Source organism: Haliotis cracherodii, unplaced genomic scaffold (assembly GCF_022045235.1).
Source record: "Haliotis cracherodii isolate W230 unplaced genomic scaffold, xgHalCrac1.p SCAF_11, whole genome shotgun sequence".
Lineage (NCBI taxonomy): Eukaryota > Metazoa > Mollusca > Gastropoda > Lepetellida > Haliotidae > Haliotis > Haliotis cracherodii.
Window position 1 is genome coordinate 40,010,431 of NW_027266266.1, and position 26,641 is coordinate 40,037,071.

Here is a 26,641-nt window from a genome sequence, read left to right on the forward strand (position 1 = left end):
GCGGCGTAAAACAAAAAAACAAACCAAACCAAATCAAACCACAATCATAGGTTCCTAATGTTCCCAAGAGACGCAACTCTGCATAGCGAAATTGCTGCGCCTTCGACGACTGGGCCACCCAGGCCTCCACAAGAACAAAGGAGGATCCAAGATGTATTTTGTATTATTTATTTCATGTATGTACAGTAATGAGTAACATAAATAGTTAATGCAGGCTCACAGTGACCTAAACAGACTAAGGGAGTTTTCATCTTGACCCAGATTTGTAATCCAAGTTTTTCTTAAACAACAACGATCAATAAGCTTACTGTGATAATTCCCTCCCTCTGGAATGTTGATTTACTAGACATTGTGATTAACTATGGCTGTGACAACTGGCAGAACATCCACTGATCAGAATGTTCCACACTGCAAGTATCTAGCAAATAATATGTCTGTCAAACCTCAGGCCTTTTTTAGGGGAGCCAAGTTGTTCCTTAAAATTATCAATTATTTGTCGTTTGGGATGTGATTAATGCACATCGCATAATGTGTACCCATTGGTGTATTGAAAATAGTGCAAGCCGAATTTACGTTGTCAAGAATTTCAGATTGCAAAAGCATACTGTGTTATATTTCCTGAATCGCATTCATTTTTAAGCGCAAGTTGCAACTCCATGTGAAATTTCGGTCACCTGATTTGATGTTTGTTTGGTACTTGGGGCTTGAGATTGACAAATTGAACATAAAAGATTAACACCACTTGTAAACACAGGCTGCTAAGCAGTAGTTCATGGTTGTTGACATTCAGATCTGTGTCATCACGGGACTCCGTGGCCGACAACAACCACACCGACGTCGGTCTCCTCCTCCAGCCCTCTGTGACACCACCACACTCCGTGGCGGGGGTCCGTTTAGTTGTGAAGGATGACATCGTATGACTGCTGTACGCCGCTGTAGATGTCTGTGGCTCGGCACTTGAGTGACAGCTGCAAGAAGAGGTACAGTCAGGTTAGATCAACAGAAACAAGCAGGAAAACATTAAACAATGTTCCATTTCCCAAAACATGCTTAAGAATGCTTTAGTTTGTTTGGTGTTTAATGCTGCATTCAGTAATATTCCAGCTATGAGAAGGCTGCCTGTAAATAATCAAGCCTGGACAAGACAATCCAGTGATTGTTCTGAGGAACGATTCACGCTGCTTGGGTACAATGACACGCAATCAACCAAGTCACCGAGCCTGACCACCCGATCTATTTGGTTGCCTATTACTACCAGCATAGCTTGCTAGAGCCCTATTCTAACACACTTCTAAGACACAGAGGTTAACATGTAACAATACTGCAGCTTTACATAGGATTTTTGAAAACCTCATAAGGGAATTTCAGATGAATTTGTTTAATTTTGTTCAAGAATCAACTATCGAACAATCAGCAGCCTAAATAACAGGAGAAAAAAAGATGGCCTGTCAATCATTAATTGGTCAACTGGTCAAGAAATGGTTCACCAGTACAGAAACTTCAGTTAAGACTCATTGCCAATGGTTTAGATGAGCAATAATACATACTACTCAAAAAAGGTTAAGGACCACTTAATTTGTTTCCATATTACTGAAGTTAATCTGTCTTGCCTTAACTTTTTATGAGCAGAATAAATAAGGATGTGTAGAACTGTGACCAACTTACAAACAACACACGTGTACTGACCGTGAATGAAGGGTTGCAGGGTTGAATCTTGAGTTCAGCCAGCACCTTGATGCCGTTGGTGAGTTTGAGAGACTGATACAGCATGTCCTGTCCCTCCACGTTCCGCTTGGCGATGGTGAAGATGTTGCTGTTCCTCAGCTTCTGGGACACTGTGTCTGAACATGGACATACAGAGCGTCAATACATCCGTGTGGGAGCAGGTTGCTTCATTAGGTACTCTTACAATGCATATTCATAGTGACCTACCTGTGTTGGCTGCACATTATTGAGTGACCTGGCTGCGTTGTGCAGCACATTATTAATAATTACCTCTTATGCTGCAGATTATTGATAGTGACCTACTTATGTTGTGCTGCACATTATTGATAGTTACCTGCATTGTGCTGCACATTATTGATACTGACCTATCTGCATTGTGCTGCACATTATTGATGGTGGCCTACCTGCATTGTGCTGCACATTATTGATGGTGGCCTACCTGCATTGTGCTGCACATTATTGATGGTGGCCTACCTGCATTGTGCTGCACATTATTGATGGTGGCCTACCTGCATTGTGCTGCACATTATTGATGGTGGCCTACCTGCATTGTGCTGCACATTATTGATAGTTACCTGCATTGTGCTGCACATTATTGATAGTTACCTGTGTAATGCTGCACATTATGGATAGTGACCTATCTGCATTGTGGTGCACATTATTGATAGTGACCTACCTGCGTTGTGGTGCACGTTATTGATGGTGACCTACCTGCGTTGTGCTGCACATTATTGATGGTGACCTACCTGCGTTGTGTTGCACATTATGACAGTGACCTACCTGCGTTGTGTTGCACATTATTGACAGTGACCTACCTGCGTTGTGCTGCACATTTTCGACAGTGACCTACCTGCGTTGTGCTGCACATTATTGATGGTGTACTGGACCTCGTTGGTGGAGGGGATCTCCTTCCAGGTGGCAAGAAACTCCTTCTTGTCCATCTCCCCATCCTCCACAAACAACACATGCAGAGGCACAACACTGCTGAAGTAAAACACACTGATGTTGTTCTTAATGGCAACCTGCAACAACAAAACAACATTCCATTACTGGCATTTGAATCCACACCAATCAGTCAACAACAAAACAACATTCCATTACTGGCAATTTGAATCCACACCGATCAGTCAACAACAAAACAACATTCCATACTGGCATTTGAATCCACACCAATCAGTCAACAACAAAACAATATTCCATTACTGGCAGTTTCCATGCACATTGATCAGCTAGCTAACCAGATCATGAATGCCCTTTCACTGTAAATAATTGTTTTCAACAGGACAAAATTTACCAAATTCTGAAACCAGATGACGACAAACAACCATATAAAGTTTAAGAATTTTAAGCACAAGTCATCTGAACATGTTGTCCTTTATTCTATGCAAGTCATTCTGCAGTAAATGAAATATATAACCGTGGTGCTTTACCACAGCCTTACAACCCCAAACATATTCCCATTTTAACATAGGAAAAGGGCAGCAGTGATTCTGATGAATGAGTTGGTTAGCCACTTTCAACAGTATTTCAGTTATCATGGCGGGAAGAGATCCTTAAGTGATGCAGGTTCTAGACGTTTACACTTCAGTGAAACTAACCAGCATGGTTATGGTGCAGACACACCAAGAAACATAAGCAGGGCTAACAGGATTCGAACCCATGACCATAGATGTCTCTCACACCCAAGGGAACCTAATCTCACAGACACTTGCGGCGCTTTAGAAGACTGGGTCACTTGTGGCCCCTGTTGTGGTCTTGATACTTTGTGACAGTTCAGCTTGTTGCCTGAGTCTTTGTTTGTTTGTTTATTTGTTGTTTAACGCCACACTCAGCAATATTCCAGCTATATGACGGCGGTCTGTAAATAATTGAGTCTGGACCAAACAATCCAGTGATGGACATCATGAGCATCGATTAACGCAATTGGGATACGATGACATGCAACAACCACGTCAGCGAGCCTGACCACCCGATCCCGTTCGTTGCCTCTTATGACAGGCATAGTCGCAAGCATGGGTTGCTGAAGACCTACCTATTCTACCCCGGATCTTCACGTGTCTGTTGCCTGAGAGAGTCTAGCTAGGTGTCCCTGTACTCACCTGTAGATTCATGAGGGGGTCCATCTTCTGCACGGCACCAGCAGTACTAAGCGGCAGGGAGGTGCTCGCTGTACTGTTGGGGGGAAGGGGGCTTTGGATCTGAAGCGGCTGGGATTGCATCAGACCAAAACTACAAACAGAAGAGTGAGTTGTGTTTCATACCACTTTGAACAGTATTCCAGTTATATCACATCGTGTCAGATTGATGTGGGAGGAAAGCCCGAAGTGATGCAGGTGTTAGATGTTTATCACTTAGGTGAACCCAACAAGCATGGGTATGGTGCTGACAAACCAAGAAACATTCGGGGCAAACCAGGATTCAAACCTACAACCATAGGATTCTGGAACGCCCAAGAGACACAACTCTGCACAGCGAATTGCGGCGCCTTAGATGACTAGGCCACAATCAGATTGGAGGTGGTTACAGATGATTTCATCAACACAATCGGAGAATCACACCAGATTTTGTGACAAAAGTAATATACCACTGCAAGTACTGGGTAGTATTAGGTCGCAAACTGTTTGTGTTTTAACGCCACACTCAGCAGTATTCTAGCTATATAACAGTGGCTTGAAAATAATTGAGTCTTGACCAGACAATATATACTGTATTCAACGTAATAAGTGCCCTGCTCTAATAAGCACCCACAGCGATATTTGCTGATATATTGGCGAGTGAACAATCCCATTTAGCACCCTTCCTGATTGATCAATGTACGCACGCTTTATTTATTCGTGTATCACTGTATTGCTGTCAGCATAAACTATGAAATTTGCAGTCTTTCAACTCAAAATAATATTCTAATAAGAGCCACCTATTTATAATTTTGAGAGCACCCTGGCCCCTTATTATGTTGAATATGGTAATTATGGTTTGGACTGAGAAATTGTGTGCCAAAAAAATCACTTAGTTGCTTGGTGCAGTGATTGATGACATTTTGGTATGATGACGCAGTGAACCAAGTCACCGAGTCTGACCCCGTGATTCATTATGTTGCCTCTAACGACCTGCATGGGTTGATGACGACCAACTGTAACCCGGAATCCCCAGTGGATGTACACAAACTAATATTTATTTCTCAGAGTGTTTCCAAGTTCTCACCTATTTTTGTTGAACTGTACTGCAAAGTCTGCCATGGCCTGCATGGCTTTGTTGGTGAATGTGAGCTCCATGTATATCTGCCCGGAGCGTCTGGCGTATGTACCTGTAATCTCCATCCCCTTCCCCTTGGCCGCAGTTAACCACACCTGTAGCACAACACATGGCATCATACAACTTAGCACAACACATGGCATCATACACCTGTAGCACAACACATGGCATCATACAACTTAGCACAACACATGGCGTCATACACCTGTAGCACAACACACGGCGTCATACACCTGTAGCACAACACATGGCATCATACAACTTAGCACAACACACGGCGTCATACACCTGTAGCACAACACATGGCATCATACACCTGTAGCACAACACATGGCATCATACACCTGTAGCACAACACATGGCGTCATACACCTGTAGCACAACACATGGCATCACACCTGTAGCACAACACATGGCATCATACACCTGTAGCACAACACATGGCATCATACACCTGTAGCACAACACATGGCATCATACACCTGTGGCACAACACATGGCATCATACACCTGTAGCACAACACATGGCATCATACACCTGTAGCACAACACATGGCGTCATACACCTGTAGCACAACACATGGCGTCATACACCTGTAGCACAACACATGGCATCATACACCTGTAGCACAACACATGGCGTCATACACCTGTAGCACAACACATGGCGTCATACACCTGTAGCACAACACATGGCATCATACACCTGTACCACAACACATGGCATCATATACACCACAAACACAGCATGTTGCATCTTATCCTAACTCCATGTCAGAATGATGAGATCAGATTGATTCATGTGATCATATTAAAATATTAGATACATTTCTCAGGGGAGAATAAATCCCATATACCCTGCCAAGAAGAAACCAGGCTGCACATGGATTTCTGTGTAGGACAATAAATACCTTGCTACAAAGCAAAAGGCTGCATGTTTACGAGTCAATGAAAGTCATGTGACACAGTACAAGTTAACCTCAGCTCAATCGAGTGAGTGAGTGAGTTGGGTTTAACGCCGCTTTAAACAGTATTCCAGTTATATCACGCAAGTGATGCAGGTCACAGACGTTTACCACTTCGGTGAAACCCTCGAGCACAGGTATGGTGCTGACAAACCTAGAAATATAATTGAGGCGAACCAGGATTCGAACCCACAATCATAGGTTTCTGGCGTGCCCAAGGGACGCAACTCTGCACAGCGAATCACTGCACCTTAGATGACTGGGAGCTCAATCGAACAGCTGTATTCTATCAATTTGCTTTAATTCTTTTACAATGGCAAATTGCAAATTGAAACATGTCAACAAGATAAATTTGTTGCGGCAGTATCACGAGGGGAATATGTGGTTTTATTCAGAGAGTACTTACCTCTTGAGGTGGAACATAGCATTGTGACTGAGCTGAACCAAATATATCTCCTAGGCCTCCTAATGCATCTCCACCTAGATTTGGACCAAGCTGAAACAAAAATGTCACGAAAGTAAATAACTCGTATACACAGGGTGCAATTACAAACAGTGCCATGGTACGGAAGCTCATCAGGTTTTATTGGAAACAAAGTGGTTTCTGTAAGGTTTATTTTAATAATCATAATCTTTTTCATGGACAAACAAACTGTATATCAGAACCAGCTGAACGAAGTTTGGTGTTGTCACTGATAAGAATGTTTATGTAAAGTTTCAATATACTCTTTTTAAAAAATAACATCACTGATTAATAAGAGCATACATAACCTACGAGGTATGAAGAATTACGGATTGTAACCCCCAAGTGAATCAATTTTGCTGACTCTCTTTCACAATAAGGTGAAATGAAAAAACCACAAGATTTCATTACCGCCGTTCATAAAAAATGGTGATTAATATGTATAAAAGTCTTTATTCTAACAATAAAAACCATTGAATTATCTTTTGGTGTATCTTGTCATATTAAAACGTTTATTTTCATTCAATAGCAGTTCCATTAATAAACTACCTATAACTATTATTTACCACCTACATTAAACTGCAGGCCAAATGATTTAGTAAACCAACTAATACTATAAAAGGCCTTAACTATCAATACACATACTATATTTCATCAAAAATGATCTCTTTATTGATCACAGATTGAAAACAAATACTGGTAACCAAGATGGCTGCCCCCAGAAACGTCCCACATCTGCGTCTTCCCGAGGCAAGGGAGTTAACTGACTGAAAAAGTCCAGTTTCCACCCTTGCCGAACTGAATGGAATTTCCAGACTCGACCATAGCGCCACCAACGGCTATTACGAGTTATGTCCCTTTGATGTAACTCCTATTGACCAATCAGATTCCCCACCTCATATCACTTGACTTTGCTTCAAACAAAATGGTGGTGCCCAATCAAGACGATATGATCGATAATCAAATTCTATATTGATATGAAACGCTTCTTACTTCGCTAAGTACATCAATCACGTGAGCACCTTGATTAAAAACATTTAAAGATTTGGAAAATATCTGTTGATGCTAAGTTGAGAGTACGCATGCTTTGCAAATCCAGCAATCGACCCAAATCTGCACGGCAATTTACAAACCGGATGTCGATTTTGCTACATGATTCTGATTGGACTTTGCATAGACTCATCAGTCCACCCAAAATATAACTCCATAACTGCAGCCTAGTTCGGCAAGGATGGATACTGGACTTCTTTAGTCAGTTAGCTCCCTTGCATCAGGAAGATAAACATCTGTGACTACGGCGTCGACCGACTCACCAGACTATCGAGGCCCTCCCCGAGGAAGTCCATGTTAGAGGTGGACACAGGTTGTGCTGGGGTGGTGAACATTTGCTGTTGTTGCTGCTGCTGGTACTGGGTGGGGCCGCCGAGGTCCATGTCCAGGAGGTCGCCGATGAGGGAGTCTGCTCCGGGGATGACTGTCGCCTGTGGGACTGCTGCCGCCTGCTGGCTGGATGTGTCGCCTGGCGCCTCCTCACCCAGATTACCGCTGTGGAACAGGGGATGAGTTGACATGGGTTAAAGGTGATGTTCAAGCTTACTGCATTAAAAGAGGGACGTGTGCATGTGTGTAATGAGATTTGCATAAGTCCACACTACCAGTTTTATAGTGCCAGCCCACAGAGCTAGCATGTCACAGTTTAACATGACTACCCAACTCGGACACTGTAAACTAACTCAGAGCCGACAAGTCTTTATTTTATCTCCTTTATACGAGCTCCAGAAGGGGTAATAAGACGATCCATATATTAACATCTTTGGTATGACGAGGCAGGGCATCGAACCACCAAACTTCTGTCTCCAAACGTTCTCTATCCACTTGAACAACAGGATAGATACACTTAATATCAGCTCAGTGTCAGGGTGGAGAATAACTTCACATGACATCTGATCCCCATTGTATCAGTTCTTACATGAATGCGACCGATTTCACCATGGAACTTTTGCATGTAAAATTAAAGCTACCACCTAATAAAGGCCTGGCCATGCTAAAACTACATCCAACTACTATTTCTAACAACTTCATGATGTAGTCTAATTGTACTCTGTGGATGTGAATATTCAGAGTAACTGACATAGCGGTAATGAGGGTTGGTGAGGGGAATGTGTGAAAACGTGTCTGATATTTGTCTATTTGTTGTTCAACGCTGCATTGAGCAAGGTAGCAGTGATATCACAGTGACCTGTAAATAATCCAGTCTGGACCGGGCAATCCAGCGACTGATACAAACAACGATCAACGCAATAAGGGTTCAATGACACGCAATCACCAAACCTGACCACTAAATCCATAACCACATTAAGTTCCCTCTCACAACTTGCATAGGTTGTTGGGGATCTGCTCTTATCCAGAATCGAGCCACTGTACTCAAGGCATTGGGAGGCTTGTGATAGACATGGTACTTACGACTGTGACCGAGGTGGCAGCGATTGCCTGTACCCGCCATGACCCTCCACAAAGGCGTTGGGAGGCTTGTGATAGACATGGTACTTACGACTGTGACCGAGGTGGCAGCGAGCGCCTGTACCCGCCACGGCCCTCCACAAAGACACTGGGAGGGTTGTGATAGACATGGTACTTACGACTGTGACCGAGGTGGCAGCGAGCGCCTGTACCCGCCACGGCCCTCCACAAAGACACTGGGAGGGTTGTGATAGACATGGTACTTACGACTGTGACCGAGGTGGCAGCGAGCGCCTGTACCCGCCGCGGCCCTCCACAAAGGCATTGGGAGGCTTGTGATAGACTGAAGCCAGAGATGAGATGTGACAGATGAGCTCGTCCAGGAGCGTGGGTTCAATCAAGTCGGTTTCCTCAGAGATGAGAGGCTTCTCGGCTAGAACCACCTCCTTGGCTGCAGCAGGGTCCGTGGACAGCAGTCGCCAGTAGATGTAACCACGGTCACGCAGGTCAGGGTTGTCACTGTCCTACAACACACAGGCACACAGTCAGCAACTGGAACTCACAGACTCTCCATCTCAACATCAGTCCATTTTCCCATACTTCATGTTAAGCTTATTACTTTCACAGGTAAAGGAGTAATAGACATTTTACCATACTTCATATAAAGATTACTGCTTTAACAGGTAAGGGGTTAATAGACATTTTCCCTTACTTCATGTTGAGCTTATTGCTTTAACAGGTAAAGGGTTAATAGACATTTTCCCAAACTTTATGTTAAGCTTATTGCTTTAACAGGTAAAGGGTTAATAGACATTTCCCATACTTCATATAAAACTCATTGCTTTAACAGATAAAAGAGTAATAGACTAATGGTACGTATTCAGAGTAATGTGAATGATTGTCTCACAACTGACAAAGTACCTGGCATCTTTCATATCAACTGATGTGCCACAAAACACTCACCTGTGTAGCCAGACTGAGCACCCGCCACAAAACACTCACCTGTGTGGCCAGACTGAGCACCTGCCACAAAACACTCACCTGTGTAGCCAGACTGAGCACCTGCCACAAAACACTCACCTGTGTGGCCAGACTGAGCACCTGCCACAAAACACTCACCTGTGTAGCCAGACTGAGCACCTGCCACAAAACACTCACCTGTGTGGTCAGACTGAGCACCTGCCACAAAACACTCACCTGTGTGGCCAGACTGAGCACCTGCCACAAAACACTCACCTGTGTGGCCAGACTGAGCACCTGCCACAAAACACTCACCTGTGTAGCCAGACTGAGCACCTGCCACAAAACACTCACCTGTGTAGCCAGACTGAGCACCTGCCACAAAACACTCACCTGTGTGGCCAGACTGAGCACCTGCTGCACCAGTTCCTGGGTGTCTGTTGGCCTCTTCAGGAACAGCTTCACAATGGCTGTCAACAGCTGCAGCTGAACCTACAACAGCAAGACAGCAACACATTTACAACAGCAACACTTTCCAAGTACAGAGCTACAGCTAAGCAGCATATTTGCGTAAAATACACTCCAAAAATATTCAAAACCCAATTACTTTCGATTAACTTGCGTACAGAAACGCATGCATTAAATGAAATCCCTCTCTTTCAAGTGGTTCATTCAAAACAGTCACTTTAACATGAACAGAATGTTTTGGGTTAACCCTTTCCTACATGTTCTAGGAAATGTTCATGATACATGCAGACACTGAGAACAACACACAAATTATGCCGTAATGTTGGTTCATAGCCTCCAGAAACAATTGGAAAAGTTTCTTTTGATAGTGGGCATGTGAGAATTCAGATTGTTTTAACCACTGTGGTTGTTACCTGTGCATTTTCATCCTGGAATCCCTCGAGGAAGCTCTCCAGCAGCTCATCAGCATTGTCAATACGTTCAGCATACTCCCCGATAATCCAGATCATGGACGCCCTGGAATCATGTACAGAGTGAGGGAGTTTGTCTTAATGCTGTTTTGAACAGTATTCCAGTTATTTCACAGAATGTCAGCTTAATTTTGGAAGAAAGCCTGAAGTGATGCAGGTTTCAGACATTTAACACTTTGTGAGTGAGTGATTTTGTCTTAATGCCGTTTTGGACAGTAATGCAGTTATATCAGGGAGTGTCAGCTTAATTTTGGAAGAGAGCCTGAAGTGATGCAGGTTTCAGACGTTTACCACTTTGTGAATGAGTGAGTTTGTCTTAATGACACTTTGAACAGTATTTCCAGTTATACCACGGAGTGTCAGCTTAATTTGGGAGGAAAGCTTCAGGTGATGCAGGTTTCAGATGTTTACCACTTTGGTGAAACCCCTGACCATGGTAATGGTGTTGACAAACCTAGAAACATAATTAGGGTGAACTAGGACTTGAACCCTAGATCACAGGTTTCTGGTGTGCCCAAGGGATGGAACTCTACACAACAACCTGCAGTGCCATAGATGACTAGGCCACCCAGCCCCCATGTATAGAGTGATGTCAAACAGCACGAGGCCCCAACACTGGACTCATCTCCATCATCAGTGTGTTGGCTATAATCTATGTCTGATAAGTGTCAGTCACTCACCTTGCTTCAGGCTCGTCCAGCGTGTCGAGGTTTTCACAGAGTGTGGCGATGATGCTCTCGTATTTGTTGGGGTATTTACGGAAAATATCCTGGAAAGAAGACAATCAAATATTAACATCAACTAAACACAAAACAGATTGTTTACTCCTATACAATACCTCCAGAGAAGGTCGTGTCAGGTGAATCCTGAATGAACTTTGACCACCCAATCTAAAACAACCCTCCATTGGTTCTTCGGCCATTCAGATATCAGCTTTCTAAAACATTTCGGCTTCATTTTTTCCCACCCCCAATTTGGAAATTTGGAAAGAAACCCCCCACAGAACACAAAAATTCCTTGAATGGTACTTTTTGGGGGTGTAGATACCACTGCGCTCAGAAACAACACTTTCAACTTTCAGAACTTGTTTAAGTTTGTCAACACAGAAATCGAATATGCTGTGGTGGTTAGGCTCACTGACTTGGCTGATGCATGTCATCGTATCCCAATTGCGTGGATCAATGCTCATAATGTTAATCACAGGATTGTCTGGTTCAGACTCAATTATTTACAGACCGTAGACATACAGCTGGAATATTGCTGAGTGCGGCATTAAACAAAAAACTAAACAAACAAACAAAAAGGTATGCTGGTTTGAAAGTTTCGCTTACTTGTAACAGGACTAAAAATGCCTTGACAAAGATTGTTGTTTTCTACAAAGTTCACCTGACACAACCTTATTGACTTCAATGAGATGTGAACAAAACACATCCTCTGAACCTCTGAACAAAATATTAAAGGAATAAGCGCACATCAGAATCTATTGTCTGTTTGTTAATTGTCCAGCTGCACTCAGCCATACTCCAGCTGTCAGCGGCCTGGACCAGACAAACCAGTGACTGATACTAGGAGCCTCTTATTGTGGTCGATGTAGAATTTGTATAAAAAAAATTAAATTGCTTTTCAGGTTTTTATATATATTTTTTTTATATAACTAGTTGTTAGTTTCACTCAGCTATAACAAAGAGTATCTGACCTGTTTAACCTACTAATTGCCCATTGGCCAGAAGCTTCATATGCTGATTGGCCAAGCTAACACCTATTGTTAAACTGCATGCTTTGATTACACTGCATACTCTCTCAGCACATGAACTGACAGAACTGCTCAGACCAGCAAAGCATAAAGACCTAATCTTAGATCAGGTGAGTTAAATTGCCTTAATCTCTATCTTGTGTTGTATTGAAATAATACAGTATGTTTAAAGTGTTATATTAAGAAACTAAATGTATGTACACTAATATAAATGTTGGTTATGTCTAATTATTTAAATCTGCAAAGATTAAGATAAACAGCCATAATTTATCACTAACATATAGTCTATCACTTCAGTGAAATATGTGTGAAGTGTTTTACTTCTAGAATGTCTTAAAAGAGGCTTTGTAATGTACAGATTTCCCATGTGATACACGTGAATCATTGTAAATAAAATGTATGTATTACCCTGTTCAAAATTATTATATGTTAAATAGTGTTTTAGTCTATGTATTATTTATTCAGATCAGCCATGGTGTTGCTATAAGTGTGGATGTGGGGAGTCACACCCTTGTATCACCTACAGGGTATGCATTGCATTGTATATATTTGTCTAAGTCTTAAGATGTAATCTAAACGTTATGATCACATTGAGTGTAATATTATATATCTTAAAGTACAGTAAATGTTTATACATAATGTGTAAGCGCTATGTATTTAGTTTGTGTATATTTTATACAGCCAAATGAAAGGCAACATATACCACCACATAATCGGGGCACCGGTGGCCCAGTGGTGTTAGGCACCACAATTCTCTGTGCAGAGTTGCGTCCCTTGGGCACGCCAGAAACGTATATGATCTTGGTTCGAATCCCCATTCGCCCCGATTATGTTTCTAGGTTTGCCAGCACCATACCCGTGCTGCGTTTCACGGTTTGGGTTTTGACTTTGGGTTTCACCAAAAAGATAAATGTCTGAGACGTGAATCACTTCGGGCTTTCCTCCCATATTAACCTGACACGCCATAACTGGACTACTGTTAAAAGCGGCGTTAAAACAAACACTCATTCCATCACATAATCCCAACGCTAATCATAATCCACTGAATCTTACATGTACATGATGTTCAATCATATCATTTCCATAATTCTTGTCTCAAGTGACAACATGTCGTTAACGTCCTGTTCGGCTACTGACCTTTATAACGACGATGGCCTCCTGCACCACGTAGTTGACCTTTGTCTGGATGAGGTCAAGGAGCGTGCTCACACAGCGCTCAGCTGCCTGCTCCACTTTGATGGCACAACGCCCGATGGCTCGCACAGACTTCCTCACAAAGTCCACGTCTACCTCTGTGGCGTACCTGTCAAGCAACATTCCAGCATCAGGTCACACTTCCAACACAACTACATGTAATCAGTGTGAAATCATTCTAAACGCCAACAAGACAGTACGGCATGTGACTCATAAATGTTGCCTGCCTGCTTGAAAGATTACAAAGACTTGACGAAGAACATATTGAAAAGTTGTGAACAATATGAGACAAATCGCGTCTTGATTCAGCAGAAAAAATACAAGCAATTACTTGAAAATCTACAAGGAGTCATAATAAACCTGAATATGTAAGTAGTCTTAAAATTATCTGCCAGACAGTCCGGAAGGTAGAGGAAAATTTCATGCAGCCCAACAGAAGTTACCAGCCACAGGAAGGCAGTTATTTCAGACACTGCATGTAACCCATTTCTAATTCTCCCCTTAATCTGGGCCCAGTTCAACAAAGCAATTGAAGCGCTAAGATGATCTTAATTCCCATACTTTAACATAGCCTTATGACAACTGTAGCACTAGGAACACTTTGTGGAACGGGACCCAGGGAAGAACATATAGTTTATAAAGTCCTTGTTTGAAAAGTAACATTTGGCTAACTATTTAGGCTTTGTATGACTAACCAACACTTGCTTCCTGTTGCTGCCCCAGAACACAATGTTAATACGAGATACACCTAGTGGCACCCATAGTGGTAACACGATCATATTAATTAGTCAGCATTAATAGTGGGGATTATTTTGACCAAGGTTCCCCACAGAGGCTGACTGATCATCGTGTGAGTATGTGACCAGTCACTCAAACCCACTGCCCGATACCCGTTAATATTAGTCATCACAAACAAGAGACACCGGGGACTGATTTTGTCCATGAGTACCCCCCTAGAGTCTGACTGATCATCATGTGAGTATCTAAGACTACAGAAGGGTGAACCTACTCCTTGAGTTCTGCCAGGACCTGCGCTATGTTGCCCTGGTTGGTCAGCCTGATCATGATGTCCAGTTTCTCCAGCTTGACATAGATCGGGTCATTGTACTTGACGAAGAACACCTTCATCTCATTCTTCAAGATGTCACCCCTGCAATAAATGCACACGAACATCAGGGACAGAAGTGTACTTCACTGCAAGTGTGCCACTGGGCACTCACAAACATGTTAAGGACAGCCCTTGGAAGGTAATCAGCACTCTTGATACAAGGACTTGTACAGGAGCTTGTGTAATGTCATCATGGTAAAAGCAAACATATATAAAAACACACTGGTGTAATTAAGATGGAACTGTTTCTAGCACCTTGACAAACCAATCAGACTTCCACTCAAGAGTCACATGATACAAATTCAATCTAGGAGTTCGAGCTAAAGGCCCTTGACAGGCAAATTGGGAAAATTTGTCTCTTTGTTCACAACTGGGAATTGTTTAAGAGTTCTTATTTTCCTAACTTCAGAGGTATTTTAACATTGAATTTTAACATTGCATTCAACACAATATGTAAAACTAAGCATTAAAGCCCCTTCCTCTGTATTGGTTCTGCTATCAGTGATATACAAGACACCTTACAAAGCTGTACATCAGTCATAACCATGATAACAGTATGAACTGGGAAATGCTTAATTCCAATTTGGGAAATTTTACTGACACGAGCTGCGGACTTGGGGCTGAATATCAGGTCCTGAACAGGTCTTGATAAATCCTTGCAATCTCAAGGCAGTTTCTGTCCAAGTAAAGGATACCAGTTTTCTTAAACTAAGACTTTCTCGAAGTTACATAAGCCACACTTGCAATCCATTGGAAGCTGAAGCCACTCACCTCTTCTGCACAATGAGGTTGATGTTTCTGAGGGCGACGTATTGTATCTCGGGCTCCGCAGACAGGAGGGTGACGAGGGGTGGGGACAACTTCTTCACCAGCAGCGTCACGTAGTCACTGTTGGGGTCCAGCATCTCGATATACTTCATGATCACCTGCATCAAAACAGACATGTCTCAATGTCCCACAACGTAAGGGGCAGTTGCGTAGCCTAGTGGTTCAGACGTTCCTCATGCAAGGGTCCAGGGTTAGATCCCTCACCGTGATATTGCTGGAATATTGCTAAAAGCGGAGTAAAACCCAATACACAACACTTCATACAATCTACATCCACCATACATTCAGTGATTTTGCAAGTCACACCAATATTATTGCACTTATAATGCGACATGCGTGCAAGCTTGCATGCTAGTCAGGACTAATGCCGATTTTATAATTTAACATGAATACCCCACTCAGACACAGTATACTGACTCCGAACCGACCAGTCCTTGTTTCAACCCCTTAATGCCGAGTGCCAGGCAGGGGAACAACAAGTGCCGTCTTTTAATGTCTTTTGGGTATGATGCGGCCAGGGACTGAACCATGGACCTTCCGCTCTCTGGGCAGACGCGATTTTGCAAGAGACAAATGGCACTGGGACACTGTCATGAGTTTTGATGGAACATTTTTCTGTAGCATTACGAACTTAGAAACAAAATCCTTTGAACATACTGAATGACATTGAGTCTACATGGTCAACACTGTGTAACATGTATAAACTACAATTAAATTCTATATAATATATTGCCCAATACATGACTTAATACATAGCCGTTAGCAAAGATGTTTTAGCTTTACTAAACGTTTTTAATTTCATATAATCAAACAAAATACACATGTGTAACATTTATTTCACTGAGACAAGAGGTGAGATGAAATGGGGTTTATTGTCATGTTCAAGATAATTTCACTTATATTGCATGTGTAAATATGTGTGGCTGTTTATGCTTGTCCAGGCTGAGATACCATGCAGCAGTTTAACATGTATACCCCACTCAGTATACAGACTCCCTGTCGATGAGACCTTAGTTTATCCCCTAAATGCCAAGGACCATGCAGGGTAACAACAAATAACATCTTTTAGCGTCTATTGGTATGATTTGGCTAGGGATTGAACCACCGACCTACGGCTCCCCGGACAGTTGTCCTATCCACTAGACCCCGGAGTTGGTTTACGACATCAATAAACTGTTTGGAAGAGTAAGGTCCTTACCTTGACTGCTGACAGAACCACAGCTGCATTGGCGTGAGCCAGGCGGGGAGACACTCTCTCACACACACTGTCAAGCAAAACAGGCAATGCTTACTTTTCTCATGAACAACCATTTAAAATACTAAATGTATACTGATAATTTTAACAATACTCTTAAACTTTTGTAATTTGACATACAAGCAGGAGAAATAGTAAAGTCATGAGGCTGCCCTCACCTCTGGGCCTCCTTGTCGTCATTCGGTGTGTAGTTGGAGATAGAATCCAGGATAAACACCTGGCCCCACCTGGAACAAAAGACAATACTTTCTTACACACCTGCGGTGAAACCCATCTGAGATAACTGGTGTCAAACATATGTGTGAAATCAAATTTCAGATCAGAGTACAATTCAACATCTTTATCAGGGTATGATTCAATATCTTTAATAGGTATGATTAAATATCTTTATCAGCGTATGATTAAATATCTTTATCAGGTATGATTCAATATCTTTATCAGGGTATGATTCAATATCTTTATCAAGTATGATTCAATATCTTTATCAGGGTATGATTCAATATCTTTATCAGAGTATGATTCAATATCTTTATCAGAGTATGATTCAATATCTTTATCAGGGTATGATTCAATATCTTTATCAGAGTATGATTCAATATCTTTATAGGAGTATGATTCAATATCTTTATCAGAGTATGGTTCAATATATTTATCAGAGTATGATTCAACATCTTCAACAGTGTATGATTCAATATCTTTATCAGGTATGATTCAATATCTTTATCAGGTATGATTCAATATCTTTATCAGGGTATGATTCAATATCTGAAACGGGGTATGATTCAATATCTTTATCAGGTATGATTCAATATCTTTATCAGGTATGATTCAATATCTTTATCAGTTATGATTCAACATCTTCAACGGTGTATGATTCAATATCTTTATCAGGGTATGATTCAATATCTTTTTCAGGTATGATTCAATATCTTTATCAGGGTATAATGGCATTATTAATAAAATAACGTCATATTCAAATTTTGACAATTGGTTTCAGCTGACTTGTTGGAGGAATCTGCCAACATAAGACTGACTACATACTCTGTGCACTCGTTGAGAGCTGTGAGGAGCTTGTTGATGGTGCCAGAGTTCATCTCAAGCACCTGCTGGGCCGAGGGCGAGGCATCCAGGATCTCGGAGATTGCTGCCACAGCGTTAGCTACAACCTGGCAGAACAACACCACCAGTCAGTTATGAAAAGTCCCATTTTCATTTTTCATCACATCAAATTAAAAGAAGCATAAGTTGTGTTAAATTTAACAATAAATTGTATATTTAAAATAATTATCCCATATCACACAATGCATTTCTTCCCTCTTCTTTCGGTCCTATGTAAAAACATGCTTTTACAAAGTTTCAAGCTTCTAAAGAACAAATCATCCCAACACATCCCAGCATCACCATGGCAACCACCCAAACCAATGGGTCACACACTATAACCCTCTCCACTGCGACGTTCACGACTTGATACGTTAGTCAGACATAACAGCATGAAATCGGGTATAATATGCGTTGTATGTTTTCAAGTATGACATCCTTACATGAACAACCGCATAGCTGTAAAGAACAATCGATACAGTATTTGACTCATGAATGATCCGGAAGGGGTCCCATTTTTCACGGTGAACATACCTCAACACCAACTTGCTAAAATCTTCATAAGACAAATGGCAATGTATTCAGATTCAAAAACAAAAATGCCAAAAACTAGTCTGAGAACACACCCCATGACACTAATTCTTTTAATATTATGACAATCCCAAAACACAAATGCTATAATCATTATAATCTTCATGTAGATTTAAAAAGTGGAATGCAATAAACTTCAGGTAATTACACAAATGCTATTAATGTGACATATCATATTTGCCATATTAAGTGCCCTGCTCAAATAAGCCCCCCCATCTTCTGAGTAATCTTCTGAGACCTATGTTTAAGTAATCTTTATAAGCGAAGCCATATAAGACAGAAAATTTACATGACAGGCCATATTCAGTGTGTATTTTTCCCATTTAGAAGGGGCATATAAATGCCTCGTAAGTTATGAGTCGTAACTATTATCAAAAAAAAATTTAGTCTCATCAACTTTTTAAATAACTTTATGCACTACCACTCAATCTCACAAAAAAACAGTGTCCTGTTGTGTACAGTTTTACTAAGCACCCCCACCCCTGGTACATTTCCTCAGGGCTCATATTACGGCAAATACGGCTGTTCTGCAGTGTCCTACCATGGGGTTGGAGTCTGAGAGGAGGTCGCGGAGGAGGTCAAGGAAGCCCTGGTCCTCCACCAGCTGGGCGTTGATGTCATGGAGCTTGGCGACGCACACCGCAGCGGTCTTCCTCACGTAGGGGTCCTCGTCCTTCAGACACTTGCGCAGCGGCTCACACAGGTACTCCGTGATCTTGTCCACCCGGATACACCCCATAGTCCGCACAGCCAGGGCTCGGATCAGAGGGTTGGAGTCTTCACAGTCCTGGAGGGACACAAGACAATACACACTTTGTTGTCTAGCGCCACACTCGGCAATATATCTGCCATAAAACGTCGGCTTTAACACACTAATTAACACACAAACAGGTGATTGATATTATGAGCAATGATCCACACTATCAACCATGTCCACCATTAAGTTGCCTCGTACAATCAGCCCAGGCAGGGCTAGCTATATGAAACATGCACCCTCTAATTGAATAGCGCAACCAAATATTTCGGTCTATGTGCACCAATTGCATTAAAAGAAAAATCAAATTTGTATCTCACTGACGCTTACTTTACCAGACAACTACGATCTGCGTACACATTTGTTGTTGTTTTTTTGTTTAACGCCACACTCAGCAATATTCCAGCTTTATGACGGCGGTCTGTAAATAATCGAGTCTAGACGAGACAATCCAGTGATTGACATCATGAGCATCAATCTAAGCAGTTGGGGTAGTTAGTCGCCTCTTACGACAGCATAGTCACCTTTATCGACAAGTATGGGTTGCTGAAGACCTGTTCTACCCTGAATCTTCATGGGTCAAATCCACGTAGTCACCTATCACAACAAGCATAGGTTGCTCGACAATCCAGTGATTAATGTCATGAGCATCGATCCACTCAATTGGGATCGATGACATGCGTCGACCAAGTCAGCGAGCCTGACCACCCGATCCTGTTAGTCACCTTTTACGACAAGCTAAGTCACCTTTAAAGGCAAGTATGAGTTGCTGAAGACCTATTCTACCCTGGAATCTTCACGGGTCGCGTACACACTTAATGCCTTTATGTACCACACTACTTCACTAATCCCTGTGTTGTATAATTTGTCATACTTTCTTTGGCTTGACATCATCAACTTGTGGGTAAGGTCATGTGCACAAGTTATATCGTTAATTTACGTAAAATCATGACACAGTCATCTGAGATTTGAGATTTTATCTAAATAGACTAGTTTATGCATCTATGTTTTGACAATTATAAATCTATAGGACCAAGGTGCAACCTGGTTTTGTCCGGAGCAACTCATCTTCCCGAGGCAAGAGAGTTAGCCGACTTTAAAAGTCCAGTTTCCACCCTTGCCGAACAAGGCTGGAATTCCTGGGCTCAACTGCAGCGCCACCAGTGGCTATTATGAGTTTTGTCACTTGCATTTGCTTCAAACTAAATGGTGGCGCCCAGTCAAGACAATCTGATTGATAATCAATATCTATATTGTGATAAAACGGGTCTTACATCGCGAAGTGCATCAAATCATGTGAGCACCTTGATTAAAAACATGAAAAGATTTGGAAAATAACTGTTGACAACGAGTTGGCGATGCAAATGATTTGCAAATCCTGCAATCCACTGAAATCTGCACAACAGTTTAAAAACCGGATTTCGATTTAATTGCGCGATTGTGATTGGACAATACATAGATTCGTTAGTCCAGCCAAAACATAACTCCATAATACCAGGATAGTTCAGCAAGGGTGGAAACTGGACTTTTATCATGTTTATAGTCAGTTAACCCACTTGCCTCAGGAAGATGGGAGCAACTAGGTTTTCATGTCAACATGCACCTGGTGCAACTTAAAGTTCCTTAAATCGAGGCATTCAGGTTGCTGGGATACAGGGTGCCACTGATAATAAAGTACAGCACACCATTATTATACCAAAACGTTTTACATCTTCTGAATCCTATCCCGCAATGTTTCCCAATCAGATAGGTTGTAGGAACCTGTGGATGTAGGGGAAAGTGAGAGTACCTTGACGAACGTGTTGACGGCCATGATGGCCATGTCGGGCTGACTCTTGGCGTAGTTCATCAAGTACAGGTACACCAGCTTCTTCAGCTCCAGGTTGTCGGTCTGCATACAGTTCACCACATCCGGGAACAGGGCACTGAAACATTACCCTCTCCGTCACCGGCTGCATACATAGTTACATGGATATTGGAATTAATCTACAAGGATACCTTGTGCAGAGCTCCAGATAACTTTTTGAGCAAATGAGTTTTTACTCTAGGGTTTCTATTTTAATTGGGTTATTACATTTTTCATTGGGTAACCAATATTTTTTCACTCATCTATTCATCACTCTAATTTCTCCCCAAATTAGTGAACATTTTAAGATTTAAAATAAATGATATAATGTTCTAAATACATAGGCTTGACTCGGAAAGTAAGCTCCTTTGTATGCATGCTGAAAAAGCTTCATTGGGTATTTACGCGAGCGGTTTTTATACATTTGAGTTTTTCATTTAATGCATGCGTTTCTGCACGCAAGTTAATTGAAAGTATTTGGGTGTTGAATATTGGGGGGGGGGGGGGGGGGGGGGGGTGTGGTATTTTACGCAAATATGCTGCTTATCTGTAGCTCTGCTTGTGGATTACAAGAGAAATATAGACCTCAGATGTTAACTGTTAAAATCTATTTCCTCTTGGGTGGTAGGGTACATTTTACTCAATATTTGCTTTCCTTGATCTTCCCTCAGATGCCATGCTTGGACAATCATAAAGTAAGGTTTTGTTTGTCAGTCTTACATAGCATGTCAGAAGAGTTAGTTATATTGCTAGACCTCTCAACAACAATCTACATTTTTAACTGTTGTTCACCGCTGCACTCAGCAATATTCCAGCTATTGATGGCAGCCTGTAAATAATAGTGAGGTGAAATAGGGTTTAATGTCGCATTCACAATAAATGCATGCATATAGCGACTGCTTGTACTAGTATGGACTAATGCCGGTTTTATAGCGCCACAGCTTTAATATGGACACCCCACTCAGACCATCATAGTGACACCAAGTTCATCAGTCCTTGTTTTAATGCTAGGCAGGGAAATAACAAGTCCCATCTTTTAACATCTTTTGGTATGACGTGGCCAGGGACCGAACCCCGACCTTCCACTCTCCAGACAGATGCTCTAAACACTTGACGACTCTGGACCAGACAAACCGATGATTTATGAGCAACACCCCACTCTGTCAGGGTTCAGTGACATGTAATCAACCAGTCACCGAGCCACACTACCAGATTTTGTTTGTTTCTTGTTTAGGGCCGCACTCAGCAATATTCCAGCTATATGATGATGCTCTGTAAATAATCCATTCTGGACCAGACAATCCAGTGATTGACATAATGAGCATCAATCTAAGCAGTTTGGATAGTTAGTCGCCTCTTACGACAGCATAGTCGCCTTTACCGGCAAGCATGGGTTGCTGAAGACCTATTCTACCGAATCTTCATGGGTCAGACCCACGTAGTCACCTATTACGACAAGCATAGGTTGCTGGAGATTTAGTACGAGTCCTACCTGACATCCTTGCCCACTGTCATGCTGGCGATGACTTTCTTCACTGCCTCCTTCTTCTTCTCCTTCTTGTCAGAGTTGAGCTCGGCCTTCAGCTCAAATATCTCACCTGTCACACAAGCAATATTGTAAAACATTAGGGCTGCAACGAATACACTATGAAACGAATACGATTCATATCACGAATACAGGGTAACAAATACGAATATTTATTCATGAATACAATAACAAGTCAGCAGTTGATGTATAATTTATTAAATTCTGTGAAAAATAACAACATAAACTATTTGACATGATTGGATAACTATTATTATATTATACATTTATATACTCCATTTATCCAGGTACTAGCTCAAATACGACAATGACTGGTGACCACAATATTGTCAAATTATATATATGAGTGTTGTCTTCAAAGAAATCTCTGCATATAATATGTTCTTAAATGGATATTTTTAGGTACAGGGTATGTAGATGCACATGACTGCTTATTCGTAAATATTCGATTCTAGTGACCACGAATAACGAATTCAATTCATGAATGGATACGGTTCGATTCACCGAATACGCGAGTGAGTCGTAACAGCCCTATAAATTATGTCTCCATATGTATCTTCTTCGAAGACAAATCTGATTTACAGGTAGGTGAAAGGATGTAACGAGTGAGTCATGAATACATTAGTATCATATCATACATTTATGTACTGCAGGTATCTAGGTACTAGGATCTGCTCAAATGCGGTTTTAATTGTTCCCCGACCAGTGGATGTGTTTGTATTCCAGTTATCATTCTCAGCTCCCTGGGAAGTATACAACCCTAGCTGCCTACAGGAGTTTGTACTCAGTCACTTGTCCAGCGTGACACCACACATTTTTGACACTTAGGTGTATGAACGTATTCGTGTTTCCACTGTACACTAGAGTTAGTGTAAAACTGTAAAGACCTGTAAATATTGTTGGTCTCAAGGCTGAATAACAACTGGGTCACTAGCTGGATACAATCTCAGCACCTGGCGCTTTTGACTGCTTGCCCACTTGCTTTTTGAGAAAATCTACAGAATTCTAACAGTTTCACACAGACAACAGAAAAACATATTTGTTACCTTTCTTGGTGGTGGTGAAATATTTGGAATCAGTCATCTTGGAGGTTTTTCACTGGTATACCTGGAGAGAGAAGAGAGAATACATATAACTAGACCAGCTTGCTGGATAAGAGTCACATCCACTTACCATTACCTACTACATACAGATGACAGAGTATGGCTTATTGGTCAAAAGTTTGGCAGTCCACACTTTTGTTAATTTCTTTTTATGCCACATTGAACAATACTTCAATCAGCTATAACATGATGTTGAACAGTTCCATGTCAGAGGAAAGCCTAAGTTGGCACAGATCTGTCAATGTCATAGATATTCACTAAATAGAAACCCAAGGGTCAGGATGAATCTTGGAATGAAACCAACAAACAGCAGAGCCTGGCACTGCTAAGGGAAGTAACTGCACAGAGATTTACTGTCTTAAATACCTTGACCACTAATGCTCACTCCCATTGTTTTCTTGACTTGTTCTTGTAATGCAGTATTGATTGAGTCAGTGAGTATGGTTTTACGCCGCTTTTAGCAATATTCCAGTAATGTAATGGCGGGGGGACACCAGAAATGGGCTTCATACATTGTACCCATGAGGGGACTCGAACCTGGGTCTTCTGTGTGACGAGCGAATGCTTTAACCACTAGGCTACCCCTCTGCCCTTGCAGTTTTGAGAGTTGCAGTATACTGACTCCGAGCCAACCAGTCCTTGTTTTGGACCCTTAATGTCGAGCGCCAGACAGGGTAACAACAAGTACCATCTTTTAACGTCTTTTGGTATGATGCGGTCGGGGATCGAACCCCGGACCTTCCTCTCTCCGGGCGGCCGCTCTACCACTAGACCACTGAGGCGGACGTTTTACAGCTGGGGATGTCAAGTATGGTGCAATGGATGAGAATATTTACATTTTCACTTGTACTTTTCACCACTAATTAGTGTTTTGTGTAATAGTTACGTGTTTTGATAACATTTAAGGTAAGAATTAATATATTTTTTACTTAGTGGGTTATTGATACTTGTATCCAAAAGTAAAAAAATGCATCGGTTTATCATACCACTACTGGTAAACAAGGCAGTGTGTTTGGTTTTAGAATATCTTAATTCTAGTGTCATTGTTGACTATTATATAGTTTACACAGGTTTGGTGAGGTCTTGTAGCTATGACATCATTGGTGGGGTGAGAAAACAGCCAATCGTTGACAATCATAGGTTTCTGCTGTGCTTCTGTGCGTTGGTTTCTAATTGGACTTGCGGATATTTAATATCATAAGTATCTCCCATGTTGATAAAACATCTGTGTGAGGTAAACATTGTGACTTGTCCCTAGGACGAGTCCATTCCGCATTGGGAGTATGCTAAACCGGTTCCTCGACTCTCAAAAGGGAAGATGTTCTTCTGTTTCTGGATTGTATTGTTTCGTATTGTTTGTTGTTTAACGCTGCACTCAGCAATATTCCAGCTATATGACAGACAATTCAGTGACTGACATCATGAGCATTGATCCATGCAATTAGGATACGATGACATGCATCAACCAAGTCAGCAAGTCTGACTACCCGATCCCATTAGTTGTCTCTTATGACAAGCATAGACGTCTTTTATGGCAAGCATGGTTTGCAGAAGACCTATTCTACCCCGGATCTTCACGGGACATCTGGATTGGAATTGTCATACTGTTGAATGAATAGTCATACCGTTGAATTAGATGCATTCCAGCATAAACAAAACATGCAGCTCTTAACTATTCCGCGATGCACAGCATTATCCAGCATGCACTCTTTATCAGACAAACAGAAACAACAATATGTTTCAATTTCGGGTTGAGGAATATTGACTCATCCGCTATTTAGGGAACTTTCTGTATTCTGATGTTGGCTAGGGTACATTACTGTATGTACAGAAACGTACCAGGGGTACATGTGTGTAGTACCCGTGCCGACAATGACCCCTTCAGCCAATATAAATTTGAACATATGTTCATACTGTCTTGTATTATGAAAAACAACAAAAGGACTTCTGGATAATTGACCTGGAGCCAAATACAAGCTCTGAGACAGGGATGTATATATGCCTGAAGCCAAATGCAAGCTCTGAGACAGGGATGTATCAATGTATATATACGGATACATATGAAGATCAAGGGTAGTACTGGTCTTCCATTTCACATATGTGCTAATATGGACCACTTTTCTTTTTTTGGTTAACAAAGTTTAGTGAGCACAGGCTGTTTAAGCACAGTGGAATGTTAGATTGCATATTACTATGTTAACATGGTTAAAAATACAAGCAATATGAAGTTTATGTTCGGAGTTTTCTTTTAACAAGCATGTTGTTCATTTATAAATGTACACATAATAATGATATGCAACCGTCATGGCCATATAGCCTAAAATATTGTTATTGTTAAGATACTCAGAACATCAGTGCGTAAAGTGTGAAGGAGAATTCAACTGTCCAATTGGGGGTGTGTCTGACTGATTGTGGGTGACAAAACTGAAACAATAAAGGAATTAACTAAACTGAAATGGATCGAAGCCAATACAATAATAGCACATGCATCATCGTGAAGAATTACATACCCCAGAAACGACTCTCAACTCTGTGGGTTATACACACAAACTTACAAATGTACTGACTAAATGTTAATTATACAGGACACCGTCATCAAACCGGAAGTGGACTCATAACTTAACCGGTTCCGCAATCAGTAAGTCCGCAACGAATAAATAAAAATGGATTGAAATCGTGATAAAATTGGTAACTGAAGGTTGCATAACACTCATAAAAAGATTCCTAAGTCCCTAGAATATAAAATATGAGAAAGGATTCTACGGATTTGAAAACCTACCTCCTGTTAAATTTACAGCAAAG

At 41.5% G+C, this 26,641-nt stretch overlaps 1 protein-coding gene across 1 annotated transcript; it reads right to left on the reverse strand.

Annotated features, from left to right (window-relative positions):
* Positions 1–166: 166 nt before the first annotated feature.
* LOC139456492 (AP-1 complex subunit beta-1-like) lies at positions 167–26,445 on the reverse strand. Its single transcript, XM_071238235.1, has 22 exons — positions 26,350–26,445; positions 23,783–23,843; positions 22,683–22,788; positions 21,134–21,269; positions 19,132–19,377; positions 17,943–18,067; positions 17,060–17,128; positions 16,845–16,911; positions 15,590–15,744; positions 14,720–14,860; positions 13,654–13,819; positions 11,444–11,532; positions 10,707–10,809; positions 10,219–10,317; positions 9,133–9,389; positions 7,719–7,950; positions 6,349–6,438; positions 4,927–5,072; positions 3,825–3,954; positions 2,576–2,747; positions 1,687–1,841; positions 167–968 (listed from the first exon to the last, which is right to left on the reverse strand). Exons 2-22 carry the CDS (start codon positions 23,817–23,819, stop codon positions 894–896), a joined length of 2,796 nt encoding a protein of 931 aa, XP_071094336.1. The 5' UTR covers positions 23,820–23,843; positions 26,350–26,445; the 3' UTR covers positions 167–893.
* Positions 26,446–26,641: the final 196 nt, after the last annotated feature.